The sequence below is a fragment of the Physeter macrocephalus genome, chromosome 6, assembly GCF_002837175.3.
Source record: "Physeter macrocephalus isolate SW-GA chromosome 6, ASM283717v5, whole genome shotgun sequence".
In the NCBI taxonomy this organism is placed as follows: domain Eukaryota; kingdom Metazoa; phylum Chordata; class Mammalia; order Artiodactyla; family Physeteridae; genus Physeter; species Physeter macrocephalus.
In genome coordinates this window covers 4,773,431-4,791,788 of record NC_041219.1, presented here as the reverse complement: position 1 = coordinate 4,791,788, position 18,358 = coordinate 4,773,431, and the positions used below count along the sequence as shown (strand labels likewise).

The 18,358-nt window shown below is 36.2% G+C and overlaps 1 protein-coding gene across 3 annotated transcripts in view; it reads left to right on the top strand.

The window, feature by feature from the left end:
• Positions 1–14,353, top strand: part of MDM1 (Mdm1 nuclear protein) — a 29,191-nt gene extending 14,838 nt beyond the window's left edge. For 2 of the 3 annotated variants that reach the window (XM_007106253.4, XM_007106251.4), the window contains 8 exons: positions 2,633–2,662; positions 2,997–3,172; positions 4,247–4,540; positions 5,562–5,674; positions 5,770–5,879; positions 10,682–10,934; positions 12,562–12,621; positions 13,860–14,353. In XM_007106253.4, the coding sequence (XP_007106315.2) occupies positions 2,633–2,662; positions 2,997–3,172; positions 4,247–4,540; positions 5,562–5,674; positions 5,770–5,879; positions 10,682–10,934; positions 12,562–12,621; positions 13,860–13,972 (1,149 nt within the window). In that variant the 3' untranslated portion in view covers positions 13,973–14,353. The remainder of the gene's footprint in view (positions 1–2,632; positions 2,663–2,996; positions 3,173–4,246; positions 4,541–5,561; positions 5,675–5,769; positions 5,880–10,681; positions 10,935–12,561; positions 12,622–13,859) is intronic. The other variant, XM_007106252.4, reaches the window with a different exon arrangement.
• The last annotated feature ends 4,005 nt before the right edge of the window (positions 14,354–18,358 follow it).

The window sequence follows — 18,358 nt, the reverse complement described above, 5'->3', positions numbered from 1 at the left end:
TTCCAGAAATAGGACTTTGTTTCAAGATGAAGTGCCACATTGAGACATTCTGTAATTTGACAGACATTGTAAGGACTTTTAGGTATAAGATGACTCTTCATTTTCAGGGGATGATTTTGGGAAAAAGGAGTATTTTATTCCCGTTTTCTGAGTTTGAATTTTTCACATATAAATTTTAAACAACTTAGTTGAATTCTTAATTTGGGAAAAGAAATCCAGAAAGGAAAACGTTCTACTTATAGCATTTAATATTATGTAACCTGATGGTGTTACTTGACCTGAAAAGGGGTGTGTGTGTGTGGCTTTAACTGAGTTAGGCATGGTTTATTCATATCCTTTTTAGTGGCTCCTTTTTTTGGCTGTAGGGATTGTTTTTAATACTGAGTTCACACCATTGATTTTTTTTCTCTTTCTAGTAGAACACCTTACTTTGGAAATATCAGCATCCTATTTTTTTCATCTTAGTTTAGGATTACAGAAGTTTAAAATCATGTATTTGTAAAATATAACATTAGTACTAAGATTATTAACAAAGATTGCTGATAAAGTCAATTTAAAACATTGAGTTTTGAATGTCAGTAACAAATAGAACTGAATAAAGTTTTACAGAATTTCTGTATCTCCCCTCCCTTCTTTAAAAAAAGTTGATGTCAGATAAAACTGGGTCACTGTGTACATGGAGGGGATGTTCTCCCATCCTCTCATTTCATCAATCAGTGAGGTCCTCCCGCATGTATAGAATGCAGCCTTCTCTGCAGCTCCTTCCTGCTCTACCCTACACACAGTGCAGGACTGGTAGGACCCCCTTTTGAAACCACTCCTTCAGTTTATATCTCATTTGTTTATTATGGCATAGATCATACCAATATTATGATAATGATTTATCATATAGGAGGAGGTCGGCCTGCTGTACCAGATTGTGAGCACATTGAGTGCAGGAACTTTCTTGCTTATCTTTGCTACCAGCCGTCTAGCTCAGGCCTAGCGCTTAGTCCATACTCAGGACAGGTTGTGGAATCAATGTTGAAAGGCTACATTCTCCCTCACTTCAAGGAGTTCATAGGTTAATGGAAAGAATGACACAAGCAATAATTCCAGAAGAATGAAATAAGTACTAGTGGGGATATACACCAAGGGCTTTGAGAACCCAGGGGGGAGGAAGTGATCCTAAGGCATGAAGATTTTATCATGTAGGTGATGGAGTGGCCATGATACATTTGAAGCATGGGGGTACTATTAGAAATAAAATCTGGATTATATCAAGGCGCTTTATTACAAGGTTCCCATGCATTCAGAATACACTGGTTAAGAGTTCAACAGACTCAATACCTATTAAATGCAAAAAACATTATTAGTAATTTTCTTTAAAGTATAAGAGTTGAAAAAAATGATAAATGAACATGGCTTAATTTTTTTAACAGTGAAGAAAACAGTATTTTGAATTATCTTTTAGGAATGTTTCAGGTTTGGTTCATTAGAGCAGTAGGACTCTGTTGGGATTATGTGTTTTCTTTTGCCCTGGCAGGCACTGTCCTTTGCTTTGTCTGATTCCCTAGAGACGTAGCACTTGCATCCCTCTGCATCAGTAGTATTTCCTTAAGGAGCTGAGGATATGTTTCTCCAGTTGCTTTTGCAATGCCAATTTTCATTATTTGCTTTTTTGCCTTTAAGTGAGAGAAAAGCAGTTTTTTTTTGCTTTTATTGTTTTAACTTTTTATTTTATATTGGAGTATAGTTGATTAACAATGTTGTGATAATTTCAGGTATACAGCAAAGTGATTCAGTTATACATACACATGTATCTATTCTTTTCCCATTTAGGTTGTTACATAATATGAGAAAAGCGATTTTAGCAGACAGTATCCAGGTATCCTTTTAAGGCTAATATTTGTATTTATGATAGGAAAAAATTATACAGTTTTTTGAGAAAAAATTATTTTAAGCAGATTATTCAAAACTATTTTAAGCTGCAACTTAATTTTTTTACATTGTGGAATTGTATTCAGGGAAGCCAGAAGGTGGCAGTATGACGTATAAAATGAAAGGGTTTCAATGAGTATAAAAGACTCCTTTTCATGTGAAAATATGTTATTTGCATATTAGGGAATTCAAGTCACCTTATATTAATAGTTCATCAGAACTTTTTTTTGGTATCCTGTTGCTTTGTCGAATATATTACAGTTATTATTTTGTGGGATATTCTTTTAAATTATGTATTTAATACTGGTTTTGCTGATTACAAGGGAATGTTGAGGAATTTGGAGGGGAAAGCCTCATGACTCTCTCAGTGGAGCTTCTGTAGTAGTAGCAGCAGGTGTATATAAGCCTAGAAGTAAAGACTGGGGCTAGGGGTTTCTGGCATGTCAGTACTCTTCCAGAGGTGGGGAAATAGTAATTAGGTTACCTTGTCGCAGACAGCATTCCACCCATGCAAGAATGTGGTTGATTTTCAAGGCAATGTTAAAGTATCTTGTTACTGAATTAAATGTTACTGAAAATACTAAAAAAAAATTGATTGACAAGTTTGGTATATACTTAGAAGGAAAAATAATAAGGTATTTCAGTGATTCCCATTAATATTCAATTATGGCATTAACCTGTCATTAAGTATGTTTCTGTATTCCTCCCCTAGGGTTCTCTAAATGCCATGTGGTATGCGGAGGTTGGTTGCTTTTGAGTTTTTAAATCTGTAATAATGCATAGAGTACTTGTGTAATTTCAGTTGAAGTAAGAAGTAGGTGTCACTGTTTTTCTTAGCTGCTGCAAATTTCTCCCTGCCTGCTGGCCTGAAGTAAAATAACTGCATTGTGCATCAGCTTGACTGTTTTAATTTCTGCTTAAAAATGCACATAGTCTGATGAATGTATGTGGCTACTTTTGCCTTTCTTTCTTCTTGGTCTCTGGCTGTATTTGTACAATGTCTTGGATATGCTACTTGGTGATATTTGCAAAGGAGCATTTACAGTGATACATGATATCTCAACTCTCCTGCATAGGTTAAAGAACTCCGAGAGAAGGCTGAGTTTTATAGAAAACGAGTTCAGGGAACTCATTTTTCTCGGGACCATCTGAATCAGATTCTGTCTGAAAACAACCGCTGTTGGGATGTCTCCTCGACCACGAGCTCAGAAGGAACCATTAGTAGCAACATTAGAGCACTAGATCTTGCTGGGTGAGATGTTATTTGTGGATGGTGGAAAAGTATGTTATAGATTATGTAGATCATGGAATTACATAGGAAACTGATATGAAGACTCAAAAGTTGTCTAGTCAAATGGAAATATACCAGCCACTTATTACATTTCATTATTTTTAGTTTATTCTCTGTGAAAAGTAAAGCTATACATACTTGCTTTACACACTTGGGTAGAAATAATACATAATTTAAATCTGGAAGACTGCATTTTATAATATTCCTTCTTAGCAGTTAAGAGTAGACTAGGGATGACTATACAGTAGACGTAAAAAACTTTAAAAAGTAAAACAAAAAGAAAAAGGTAACAATAATAAAAACAGAGAATATTATCTATTAGTACATTTCCATTATCATTCATTAATGGATTTTTGTGGTTAATATGGAACTTCCACCCTGATTCTACAGAAGAATTCTCTGCTATTTTGGGTTTTAAAGTGAACACAATTTAAACTGTTTCTAAGAGGAATAGCACATCGATTTGTAGCAAATAAAATAGTTTTTGGTTTTTATAGTGTATTAGTATAGGCATACATACCAAATTAACTATAAATTCTAATTATGTGACATCTGATTTTTAAAGTTCATCACAAAATCTGTTCTTTAACAATGACTTGAAAAGATTGATATATCTAAAATATAAAATTTGAATCAAGTTATTTGATCCATAAGTACACATGAGTTTGTGTACAAACCCTAGTTGAGTAACTGAACAAGTTAGACCATGTGAGAGGGTCCTAGTTTATGTATGCAGAGGCCACTCGAGAGATACATGTGAGTTTTATCAGCAGTGATGCAGGCATGTATGTGTGATGGGAGGAGTAAAAGGAGATAAATATAATTTATTTTGGAATATCTTAATAGATTGTAACTTTAACTTCTATTGTAAAATGAACTCTTAATTTGATTTTTTTCTTCAGTATCTGGGCAAGGCAATATCAGTGGGAAACAGAGTTGTGAACCATGGAAGGCAATGACGGACTTATTAAAATAAGTATCAATTAGAAACCTCAAACTACTCAATTTAAAATAAAACTTATTTTTGTTATGCAGAGATCCTACAAGCCATAAGACTTTGCAGAAATGTCCTTCTACAAAACTAGAAGAAAAAAGACCTATCTTGGAAGAACAGCCCCAGAAAACTACCACAGAGAAATTGGGTGTGTCAGATGCTCCCATACCTGTTAGAAGGCGTCTGGCTTGGGATGCAGAGAACACCACTGAAGACACACAGAAACAGCCAAGAGAGGAGGAGGAAGAGGAGGAAAGGGACAAGCAGGTTAATGTGGGAGAGCTAGAGAAGTTGGAAGTACAGGAAAAATCTAAAGCAGACAAGATAAAAGAAGGGTGAGCGTTTTAAATTAATCAGTATATAGACGAATTATTGTTCATAGTTAATATGTATTTCGTTTTGTCACTAATTAATTATAGTGGTTTACACTTTTGGTTTTATGATTAATAAAGAGCAAATTTTACTTTAATGTCACGAAATAGGCATTTCTTTATGGTTTATATAATTTAATTCACTCAGGTATTTGAGTCACCACTACTTGGTAATTGAACATTGAGCTACTTGGGGGGGAAGTAGTTAGGGTTATTTTCATTTATATCCTGCTAATTATGATTTGCTAGATACCTCTGGAAGTATGACTTTATGACTTGAAGAAAATAACTGATATTCTTTACTATCAGATGGTTATACTACCAAAAAGAAAGAAGTTTTGTAATATTAAAATAAGTGACTTCCTACCAAATGTAAAATAGATAGCTAGTGGGAAGCAGCCGCATAGCACAGGGAGATCAGCTTGGTGCTTTGTTTCCACCTAGAGGGGTGGGATAGGGAGGGTGGGAGGGAGACGCAAGAGGGAGGAGATATGGGGATATATGTGTATGTATGGCTGATTCACTTTGTTATAAAGCAGAAACTAACACACCATTGTAAAGCAATAATACTCCAATAAGGAAGTTAAAAAAAATTTTTTTTTTAAATAAAATAAGTGATTTCTGCAAATAGCTAATTTCCATTGATTTATATGCAGATTGCTTTGGGGAGTGGTTCTCTACCATTGGTTATGGTATTTTTTTGTCCATAGTCCAATACCCTTATCATTCATTCATGAGTTTCGCAGCTAATATGGAACTTAGGTTCTGATTTAATGGAAGAATTCTCTGGTGTGTCGCTGACTTGCAGTGATCTCACCTCTTTTCCAATATTCAGTTACTCTTAACTGTGTGTAGATTTGTTTATTTTTTTCCGAAACAAAATGTCCTTCTCTTATAGGTTTATAGTTTAATTGCATAATGATGGCAAAGTATTTTTTTATTATATTTTCTGGAGGACATGCTTCATAATTGTTTTAATTTGTAGGTCGGAGTCGTCTTCTGTGTCCTCAGGAAAAGGAGGCAGGCTTCCTACTCCGAAGCTAAGAGAACTTGGTGGAATCCAGAGGACTCATCACGATCTTACCACTCCAGCTGTCGGTAACAGGCAAACACTGTGCAGTTCTTATTTCACCTGCTTTCTCTACATGATAATTTAGTTTAATCAAAATATAGCATATTTTGCATTTTTCCAGGTGGTGCTGTTTTAGTGTCTCCATCTAAAATGAAGCCTTCAGTTGCAGAACAGAGAAAAAGAATGTCCTCTCAGGATGGCTTAGAAACTTTGAAGAATGATTTTAGGAAGGTAAATATTTATATTTTGGAGAAAAACATCTCTTCAGGAAGTGATTATTTTAGTCACATGCAATAAGTGAATGAGAGTTTCCGATTTTAGAAAATTCTGCCTATCATATATGGAGATGATGCTCTTAACTTACTTTCAGAAGGCAAAGGCATTGAATTGTTTTTTTGGGTAGTGGCACTGTATTTCTGCTATACTTTCAATTTTTGTCAATAGTGACAACAGGAAGAGAGAGAAGAAAAACGATACTATTGATTGAGCACCTTCTGTGGCAGTTTTGTTCCAGCTATGTTCCAGGCGCTGATTTAACACTAGAGATGTAGCAGTGAAAGGAGCAGGTAAAAATCCTGGCCTCTCCTCCTTCTGGTGGAGGAGAGAGACAATAAACAGGCTAACTAGGTAAAATACATAGTATTTTAGATAGTGATGAGAACTAAGGAGAAAAATAAAGCAGGGGAGGTGAGTAGGAAGTGGCCAGGGAAGTTCTCACTGCATAGGTTAAAGTTCTCACTGAGAGGGTAACATTTGAGTAGAATCTGAAGCAGGTGAAGGACTGACCCATATGCATATCTAGGAAGGCATTCCAGGCAAAAAGAATAGCAAGTGCAAAGTCCTCCAGGTGAGAAGGTACCTGATTCTTTGAGGAACAGGCAGGAGTGGAGCTGAGAGCAAGAAAGGGAGAATAGGATGGGCAGTGAGGTCAGAGGCATAATGAGGAACTAAATTGTGTAGGGCCTTATAGGTCATAGCAAAGACTTTGCATTTTATTCTGAATGAAAGGGAACGCCTTTAGAGGGGCAGAGGAGTGATATGATTTGACTTGGGTTTTTCCAAGGTCACTCTGGCAACTGTATTGGGAATAGACAGTAGGGGTGCAAGAGCAAGGGCTTGAAACTGGTTAGTCAATTACAATATCCAGGCAAGAGGTGATGGTCATTTGGATCATAGCAGTAGCTGTACCAGGAGCTACATTTGGTTATTTTCCATTGTCTATCCCTTGGTTGCTGGTAGGCAGAGGAGTCATTAAACTCACTGAACACAGTTATTTTTTTCCTTTGTTTTCTTACAGAAGCTACTATTATAATAACATTAAATCTGTAAGTCATTCAGTTTGCAATGAATTATCCCTGTCATTCAGTTGCCCTTGGTTGATATCATTCTGTATCTCTTTTTTTTTACCATAGGAATTAGGAAGACTATATTATATTATCTAGAAATATTTTCATTGTTAACTTTTAATGACATACTTTGAATTATGGGAGTGTCGTGGGGCAGCAGCAATTTGGGGAACTTCTGTGGGAATGATCATAACAGCTAGCATTTACTGAGCACTTACTGTGTTCTAGGCTCTGTGCTAAGTACTTTACATGTGTTAATTTGTTCAGTCTTCATAATGGTGGAGTAGGATTTGTCCCCAGGCAGTCTGTTCTCAGAGGCCACATTTTTAACCCCTAAACAACACTGTCTTACAAGACTTGAGAGTAGAATTCTCATGATATTGGTTTGATAGTCAAGTACCATCTGTACATTTTAAAAATGATATTAAAAACCCAAGTGTATGTTAGCTCACTTCATTCATTCAGCAGATGTTTCTTATCCATTTACTTACATGCTAGATGCTGTGGTTGTGATAATGAGCAAAAATAGACTTGGTACATGATTTTGTTGAACCTACAGTCTTGTGAGAATCACACCCCCAAAAAAGTAAAATTAAAACTAATAATAGTTTCAAAGAAGTATATAGTGCTGTTCTGGAAGGAATTGACCTAGTCATGGAGATCAGGAAGCTTCTTGAAAGTCAAGGATGCTTCTTCAAAGAAGTCATAATTGAGTTGAGATATAGAGGAAGAAGAAGAGTTAACCAGGTAGAAAGGGAGGGGAGGAGAAGCATAGCATATGCCACAGTCCCGTGGGAAGAAGGGGCATAGAGTTTTTTTGTTTTTAATTTTTTTTTTGATGTGGAACATTTTTTTTAAGTCTTTATTGAATTTGTTACAATATTGCTTCTGTTTTATATTTTGGTTTTTTGGCCACGAGGTATGTGGGATCTTAGCTCCCTGACCAGGGATCGAACCCGCACCCCCCGCATTGGAAGGTGAAGTCTTAACCACTGGACTGCCAGGGAAGTCCCATGGACATAGGGTTTTAAGAAACAAAGACCAGTACAGTGTGTGGCAGGGAGCAGGTGCAAGATGAGGCTGGAAGAGACAGCAATATTGAGGATTTCTTTCATCTCAAGTAAAATGGAAAACGACTGAAATATTTTAAATATGGGAGTGTTGTGATTGATTTATGTTTTGCAAGATCTCTCTGGCTGCCGTGGAAGGCAAGAGTGGACTGTGGATACCTTTGAGAGCCCATTGCAGTAGTCCAGATAGGAGCTGTGATAGCTTGGACTAAAGAGGGTGGGCATAGACGTGAGTGAAACTGAAGAATTGTGTAAGGGGAACAATGTCAAGGCCTGGAGCTGGGTTGGAGAATGACTTCTAGGTATCTGACTTGCCAAGCAGGATTGATGGAGAGTGCCATGCACTGACTGAGAACTCTGCACGAAAGCCATCTTTGGAGGGGAATATCAGGAGTTTCATTTTCATTCACTCAGTTCAGAATTTACTGTGCTCTTACTATGTATCAAACACTGTTCTGGGATCTGGGGATTCATTGGTAATCAAGATAAAATTCTTGCGATCCTGGAACTTACATTTTCATTGGGAGAAGTGGACATGATTTTTTAAAAAGGAATTTCAGATAGTAGTAAGTGCTATCAATTAAATAAAACTGCAAATGACCTCCAAGGGGTGGGTGAGACTGCTTTAGTTTGGGTCATCAGGACAGGCACCTCTGAGGAGGTGACATTTTAGCAAGACCTGGCTGATGAGGGAGGTGCCCATGCAGAGATCTGGGCCGGAGATTGTTTTCCAGGTAGAAGGACCAGCAAGTGCAGGTGAACAACAGTGAGCGTTTCATCGAGAGTGAAAAGGCCTGTGTGACTGGAGCCTGGAGAAAGCAGAGGAGAGGGTGGGGAATGAGGGTGGAAAGGGAGTGGGCAGGGGAGCTGGGTAAGGAGTGGGATGTTCTTCTAATGGCACTGGGAAGCTCTTGGAGGATTTTAAGCAGTAAAGCAAATATAGATCTCTGCTACACTTGATAACTAAAATCACCCTGGCTACTCAGTGGAGAATGGGCTATACTGGGGGAGAGTAGAAGCATTGAGGCCAATAAGGAGGCTTTTAGGTTCAAGAACAGATCATGAATTCAGTTAAATTAAACCTGGGAACCCCATGTATTACAAATATTCTATAGATTTAATTCAGGTTTTAACAATAATGAAACCAATTTGACAGAAATTCCAAATTCTACATATCTGTGTACAAAAAGAAAAAACCAAAAGAACGATTTTCATAAGAGATCTTTGTAATTAAAAAGGGAAGCAAGTGGAAAATTTGTGCTTTTATCTTAGATCTTGATTTTAAAATATTTGTTTTTTGAATGAGACCCCAGGCTATCTCCCCTTTGAAGCAATAAGCCCTCTAATTGCAGAAAATGATGCCTAAGGTCAGAAAGCAATGTTTTGAACATTACATTGATAAACAAAGTTAATAACTAAAGGCAACAATTACAAGGAATGATCAGGAAAGTTTGGAGCTATATTTGATTTTACTTGTTTACATTCTCCTAAAAAGTAAAATTATACAGGGACTTTTCTATTCATGATATATTATCATTGTAGAAAAATAGAAAATACTGACCAAACCAAAAAAGAAGGTAATTCATACCTACTGTTCAGAAACATCCGTTGTTGAATTTGAGTTTAGATATATAGTGTATTTGTTTATTATACTGTAGATAAGTTTTCATAATATATTTTTCTCCCCTAGCAATGTATTGTGAACATACTTCCATACCATTAATTTATAATCTGATTTTTAATTGTGACATGATGTACGATCTGTAGTTATACTATAGCTTTTTTTAAACTAGATGCTTATTGTTGAAATGTATTTTTTAAAACTAGATGCCTATTGTTATTTCTTAGTTTTACTTTATTTTGAAAAAATGCTCTAAAGAAATCCATTCTTTACCTGAATTTTTGTTCATATTGTTGTTACCTATTTTTATGTAAATACTCCCTAGGTATTAATTGTGTGGTCAAAGAGCCACAGTATTAAGGTTTTTGCTATATCAAAGAGCCACAGTATTAAGGTTTTTGCTATATTTTGCCAGCTCCCCTGGAAGGTTGTCCTACCAGTAACACTGGATAAGAGTGCCAGTTTTTCTACATCCTTGTCAGCTCAGGGTATTATAGTTTGTTTGTTTGTTTGTTTCAATTTATCTTTGTAATTTGGTAAGTGAAAAATTACGACATTGCTTTTATTTTGAAATTATTTGATTATCAGTGAGGTGTGGAATATGTTTGCTATTTGTAATTTGTATGTATATGAATTGCTGATATGTATCCTTTTTCTACCTTTAAATTAGGTTTATCGTACTACTTTTAAAGAAATATTTATGTAACAGTGATAATAATTCATTGTCAGTCCAGTAAGTTGTATATTTTCCCCAAGTTTGTCATTTTTCTTTTATTTTTTAAATATTTACATATTTTTTGTTTTTATTTAGCTAAATATCTTTATCTATATCGGTTGTTAGGCTTATAAAACCTTCCCCACATGGAGGTTACATAAATTTTCCCCATATTTTTTCCTACTGCTTTTATGGTTATATACTTTTGTATGTTTAAATTTTTGTTTTGTTTATATATGTACACACGCATATATGTGTTTTGTTTCGTTTTTGTCATTTAGAAAGAAAGTCGTGCTATATCCCTCCAGACTTCTCCAGCTGCTGGTCTAAAAACAATTGATCCCTTGCCTTTGAGGGAAGATTCTGAACCCAGTATCCCCAAATTTGCTGAGACAACTCTTCCAGTTTCAAAAATTCCAGAAAATCCAACTAACACACCTGGGCAGTCTCCATCTCCACCCTGTGCCCCATCCTACTGGCATCCTTCTCGTCGAATTCAGGGCTCCCTGAGAGATCCAGAATTTCAGCATAATGGTAATTACTTGGATTTTAGTTTTTTGTCTATTAAAATGAAAGTGTTATACTGATAGCTACAAAGGCTCTGAGTATATACTATATATTAATAAATTGTGTTATTTAGTTTTTTAGTTAATGTAATAGATTTCTTTAAATAGAAAAAACCTCATCTCTGGAACACTCAGTTGTGCTGTACCCAAGTTCACTTTGGTCTAAGTGTGAGGTGTCTCTCGTGTTCCTTCCCATAAACGTACAGGCAACCCACTAGATGCCATAGCACCTCTTCCCCAGGCGTGACAACCAAAGTTGTTTTCAGACATTACCAAATGTTGCCTGGATGTAGAATTCAAGGTCATAAAATATTTTCCTTTGGTTTTATTAGGTGTTGCTCTGCTGTTTTCTAACGTCCACTATTATTACTGAGAAGTCTGAAGCTCTTTTTATTTTTGATCTTTTGTATGTGGCTTTCTTTTTTTTCCTGGCAGCTCTTGGCATCTTCTCTTTATACCCAGTGCTCTGAAATTTTATAGTGGGTCCCTTTTCATTCATTTTGCTGGTACTCACTAGACCTTTTCAGTCTGAAAAGTCATGTTCCTCAGTTCTGGGAAATTTTCTTAAGTTATTTAGTCAGTAATTTCTTCCCCTCCACTTTCTATTTCTTCCTTCCAGCACTACTATTTTTCAGATGCTGGACATGTTGAACATGATCATTTCTTATCTTACCTCTCCTATTTTCCATCTCTGTCTTTTTGTTTTAATTTGAAAGGGTCACTAATTTTTATCTTCTACTTGAGTTTTTAAATGATATTTTGCTATGTTTTTAATTTCTAAGATTTTTTAAGCACTACATACTCCTTTTATACAGCATCCAATTCTTATTTCATGGATGGCATGTTTTATCTGTTTGAGGAGATAAATGATATATATAATACCCCTATTTTGAATATGGTTTCCTTGCCCCCGGTTGAATCCGGTGTCCTTCAGTCAAGGTAGCTCTGATAAACCTTCTCTAGCAATGAGACCTCCATTCCTCTTTTGGGAGAGTTACCCTGCTGTGCAAATTTGAAGAAGGATCTGGCAGACTTTTGTAGAAAGACTTTCAACTAGATTCCTGATTCAGTTTTACCTTCGCTCCAACTCTCAGTGGTACTCAGAACTCCCCAAACCCCAGCCATCAGGGGAGCAAATTGGTTGCTTCTTGGCTTCCCTCCTCTGCTGCCTTAGGACTCAGCTCACTTGGCTATGATGACCACATACTCACTGTCCTTCCATTTGCTTTCCACTTTCCAAGATTTTGTTGCTGTTTTCTTGTTTCCCATTTTCACTGTCCTGTGGGTTTGTATCACTTTTGTAGATGTGTGTAGTCCAACTGCCATCTTTAAAGAGAAGCTTACTGTATTTCTTTAAAGTTAGAATAGATCAGTATTATCATTGAAAAGAATCCCAGGAGATTATCCATTGTTTGTTTACATATTTGCTAAGTACATTATGAATTAATGAATGGCCCTTTGGCAGTAATTTCTATTAAAGTTATAAAATTAATAAATTTTCTGACAGCCTACCTTCACTTAGAGTTGACTATAAATAAGATACACTGTTGGGTGGCTTTGAAGGATAATTTCTTCTGGCTTTTTCTTTTTTTAAGTGGGAAAATCAAGGATGAACAATTTCCAGTTACCTCAGCAAGAAGCCTTTAATGATGAAGGTATTTTAATAGTCAAAGAACACAAGATAAAAGTATAATGTTTTATTATATAGTAGTTCATAATAGTATGATTTTACACTTGGTTAGCACTTTATAGTTTACAAAGTACTTCCACAGATGTCATTTCATTAGAACCTTGAAACCCTGTGAAGAGGGTGAAATTATCCCCATTTTATAAACGAGTAAACTGGGAAATAAGCCTTGAAGAATCTTTTTTAAAGCAAACAGTTGGCAAGAGATTGTGCCTAGCATCACACCTAAGGTCAGTACTCTGATTCACACCCTGGGTAGCTGGTGGCTCAGGAATTCGGCCTAGCATTATATCCATCATTTTTTTCATATGTCTGTATATTCTTAAAATATATATAATTAGGGAAAATGAATTTTTTTTCTTTCGTTTTGACAAATTCATTTGCTTCTAATAGTGGCAGGAGGAATTTTGAATTCTCAATGTTGAACAATTGAAATTACTACTTTAAATTCACCCTAAGAAGTATGAAATTACTAAATTTATAAATTTCGAATTTGAAAGTAAATTTGAATTAATACTTTATGTATTATAGCTTCACACACATTAAAGGTTTTCTCTTAGCAAGTTGGAGACTTTTTTCAGAATTCAGTGAGCTGGAAATCAAGTTGCTGTGTTTTGAAATGCCAATATCTGGACACTTTGAATCCAGTTCTGTTTTCTTTTTAATGGAAGAACAGTGTCTGCAAATAACTTGATAAGAGATTTGCTTGCTCAGATTGTGGAATTTCACTAATAATGAAGGGTAGCGTGTTAAAGTCAGACGTTATGTCTACATTAAGTGAAATTATTTTAGAAATGTGATGTGAGTACCATGCTAAGGTAAGGCATTTCATTTTTAAAACATTAAAGTTCTGCTCAAACAGCTGTGCTTTTTAAAGTAGGACAAGACAATATGATGATGACTCTTCCGAGTAATACTGAAATCACAGGCCAAGTGTTTAGGTAATGACATAGTGGGATTTCAGGAAGGAAACAGAATGCTCATTTAACATTAAAATGTTTGATTTCTAAATATGATAAACTTGGAAAATTACTGTGAACTATCCTAAAAATGTTGATATCTTATATTTTAATAGATTACTGGTTTCTGACAGAGTCAATATTGACATTACAAAGCTTGATGCTTTTAATTTGCTGTTAATGTTTTGAAACATAGTATTTTTATAAGACGTATTTTTTTACACTGAATATAATTCTTTCATTTCAGATGAGGACAGATTATCTGAGATTTCTGCTCGCTCTGCAGCTTCTAGTCTCCAGGCTTTTCAAACTCTGGCACGAGCTCAGAGAAGGAAGGAGAATTTCTGGGGCAAAACATAATTAGACATACACCTAGTTAATTTGCTTTTATCTAGGGGAACCACTGGCGTAATCTTCTTTATTGCTTTACTATGTTAAGACTGCAAGTGTTTGGATTTTTTTCTAACATTTCCTACCTAAAAAGAATTGTTTGATTTTTCAATAGCCAATTCAATTTACTTGGAAAATTTTTAACATAGGTTCATAAAAATTTAACTTTTGAAGAATTCGTTTTGCATCTGTCCCAAAGTACAAAGACATAGAGTATATAGTTCTTCACATGTTCCAACTTGTATTAGGTGTCGGGGTAGCTGGTAGAATTGTGAATTTCACCTATCCAGAGAATATTCTTAAAAATGAATAAAGTGAAGTAAAAATTAAGATAAAAGTGTGAAGTATACATTCCCCCCAAGATTGGCTTTATGTATGTTTACAGTTGTAGATGTCATAAAATGAATTTGTTGTTCCTTTAACTTTTGCTGTGGTGTTTATTTTTATTTTAGTACCTTCTGTATATGGTTACAGTGTTAAAATAATTGTTCTTTAGATTGAAAATACCAGCTTTTGTACATACTTTTCTTATTTATGTAACAAAGTTTGCTGAGAGAATATGTATATTTTTGATCTTTGTGTGTATTCTGTTTGTATAAGGACTTTGGCTTACATTTGAATAATGTCTGAATTTTGAAAAATTATTTGTATAATGGAGAATTATAACTTTGTAGACATTTTGAAATAAAGATTGATCAAGTGTTTCAGTTCTGTTTGTTTCAAGGGTTTGGCTTCTCTAGAAAGTTATTATCTGGAACAAATAATTATTTTTAAGAACATTCTACTCACAACAACTTAAACACATCATACTTCTTTTGCAGCTGTCCAGATGCAGCAAAACTGAGTCCACAATGTTTTTGCACAAATGTAGGAAAAATGTAGAATTTCCAAGGCAAACTCATTTTTTAAAAATTTAACACAAACTTTTCTTTCTTTTTTCTTTTTAAGAACTTTTTTTTTGTTTTTGATTTATTTATTTTTGGCTGCATTGGGTCTTCCAAATGTAGGAAAAATGTAGAATTTCCAAGGCAAACTCATTTTTTAAAAATTTAACACAAACTTTTCTTTCTTTTTTCTTTTTAAGAACTTTTTTTTTGTTTTTGATTTATTTATTTTTGGCTGCATTGGGTCTTCATTGCTGCACATGGGCTTTCTCTAGTTGCAGTGAGCGGGGGCTACTCTTCGATGCGGTGCACGGGCTCCTCATTGCGGTGACTTCTCGTTGCAGGGCACAGGCTCTAGGCGCGCAGGCTTCAGTAGTTGTGGCTCGTGGGCTCAGTAGTTGTGGCTCGTGGGCTCTAGAGCGCAGGCTCAGTAGTTGTGGCGCACGGGCTTAGTAGTTGTGGCTCGTGGGCTCTAGAGCGCAGGCTCAGTAGTTGTGGCACACGGGCTTAGTTGCTCCGTGGCATGTGGGATCTTCCCAGACGAGGGCTGGAACCCATATCCCCTGCATTGGCAGGCAGATTCTTAACCACTGTGCCACCAGGGAAGTCCCTAACACAAACTTTTTGACTATACTTCTTTACTCTTAGGACATGTTCTGTGGTCTTACTCTTTATCTTGCAAGTCATGATAAACTTAATTTTCTAAAAAATATGGATTTCATAAAATATTTACAATAGATAGAAGGTACTGAAGATGATACACAGAATATTCATGCCTGTTGGTTAGAAAGCAGGTGAACAGTCTGTTCTAAAGTGCTTAATTTGGTCGAGTGCTTTTGCTAATCACTGATTCACAATAAGAGTCTTAAAGATCTTATGTTACCATGAGGTTATAAAGATCTGTGGTCATGCAAATTATTTGCTTACATTTCACAGACCTTTTAAAAACGTTTGTTGATTTAAAAACTTACTAAGGCACTAAAGATGGAAATAAAAACTAGAAATTAGTGTATAATTGGATTTTAGAGCACAGAACACAGATCATCTTGGCTTCTATACAGATGTGTACTGAGGCATATTAGTTGTAAAATAAATTTGAAACATTATTTTTCTGGAAGCTTAGACATATCATTGTCTTCTTTCTAAAAAGTTAGTTTAGTTGGTTAGCATAGAGTTTTCAATGGCTGACCAGTGATCTACAGTAAAGAGGAATTATAGCTTGCTTGCAGGGAATTGTGCATAACACACAGTCTGTTTTATTTAAGCCACAGAGTGTAGAATCTGGATACACCCGTTGGATAAGTCAGACCACATGAACTTGGTCTATCAGGTGTTAAGATGGATTAGGGCATGGTTCTCATGAGGCTGAGGTCATTACCCCAGTCTCCGCATGACACTTTAGCTTCGCAGTATACTTCTGACTGCCTCTTAAAAGCCCTATTCAGAGGCCCAAGGGAGAGAATAGTGTTGAGGGATCAGTACTATTTCATCATTCTCCCTAAAAGAGCAACTCAAAGGACATGCATTTGAGTTGGTGAGTGGTTTTAATTACAGGAGAAATGCTCCATGAGATTTGCTGGCATCTAGGAGTTGGAGTTGTTCATTCAATTTTTTATCAATTTTATTAAGGCATACTTATGTATAATCTGCAGTTATTAAAAATTTTGCAGCTCAGTGAGTTTGGAAAAAATGTGTACATCGTGAAACCATCACCACAACCAAGATACATTGCATTTCCATCGTGGAAAAAGTTTCCTCATTTCTCTTTGCAGTTCAGTCCATCCCTCCACCCGTGGTCCCCAAGGCAATCACTAATCTGCTTTCTGTCAGTATAAATTAGTTTACAAGAATTTTATTATTTATTTATTTTTGACTGTGTTGGCTCTTCATTGCTGCGTGGGCTTTCTCTAGTTGCGGAGAGCAGGGGCTACTCCTCATTGCGGTGCGTGGGCTTCTCGTGGTGGCTTCTCTTGTTGTGGAGCACGGGCTCTAGGTTCGTGAGCTTCAGTAGTTGTGGCACGTGGGCTCAGTAGTTGTGGCTCCCGGGCTGTAGACCGCAGGCTCAGGAGTTGTGGTGCACGGGCTTAGTTGCTCCACGGCATGTGGGACCTTCCCAGACCAGGGATTGAACCCATGTCCCCTGCATTGGCAGGTGGATTCTTAACCACTGTGCCACCAGGGAAGTCCCACAGAATTTTATATAAATGGAACTATCTTTTATATATAGCTTTCACTCAGAATGTTTTTGAGAGTCATCTATGTGTTGGGCACATATGTTTCCTTTTAATCCACTCATTCACAGTGGACTTTTGGGTTATTTGCAGTTTCGGATTATAATGAATATTTGATATCTGTGTGCAAATCTTTGTAGACATATGCTTTAATTTCTCTGGAAAATCCTAGGTAATTCCATTTTTATTCACCTTTAATATAACTTCTTCTTTACGTATATGGTACACACCCAAATCACTATTATAAACTGGTGGTTTGGTCTTTTTGTCAAAATTGGTATCTCACAAACTAGACAGGGGAGCAAATGTCAGGATCACAATGGAAATAGCACACCTACTGCCTCTGTTCTTCCTTTACCCCCATCTTCACCCCAGATCCTGAGATTCTCATGTGTCCCTGGCTGAGAACCCAGATAAAAATGCACAAACACACATATATGGGAGACTTTGTTCAATTCAATTTCATACACGAGTATGGGAAGGCATGTTCATGTCGGATCTCATCTCGATCTCTGTGTGGGAGTCTGAACTCCAAGTTAAGCACTCTTAAAGGATGATTTTGAGGATTAAGGGCAAAGAACATGATAAACATGCTTAGTACATGGCAGGAAATGTTACCATGAGATTTAAGTATAAATATCCTGGTTTTACAGACGGGAAAACCCTCTTAGGTTAAATGACTGGACCAAGACTTGATAGCTGGTGGAGTAAATCTAGGTCTTTTTCCTTGAAATCTACCCACGCTGCCTGCTCTGGAGTGTTTATACTATAATTGTGAGTCCTACTGTGATTCAGTTCTCTCTGGTTGATTCATTTGGGAGTTAATTTAACTTTGTCATCTTAGAAGATAAACATCTTTATGTCTAGTCGGGAAAAAGAGTATATGGGCAATGAGTTATTGTACAAATGGATTGAACCAGAATAAAAGTGAGTTAACGTTCAAAACAAGTTTGTTCTCATATAAGTAGTGTTGCAGTTGGCTACTCAGGGAGCTCAAGGATGGATTATGTACCTTTGTTGCAGTTGTAGATACCCCCAAAATATCACAACTTCTGGAAGTTTACCAAAGGAACAAATAATCTAAAATGGTAAGTGATCTTAGAATCATTTACATTTGGTTTGGGAATATGTTTTTGGTCCTTTTCCATGTAGTGGCCTTAGTCATGATAGTGTGCTCAGGGCCCAGTCTTTGTCAAACTGCCAGCGTCGTTGTTTCCTAAGATGAGTCAGTGGCAGAAAGG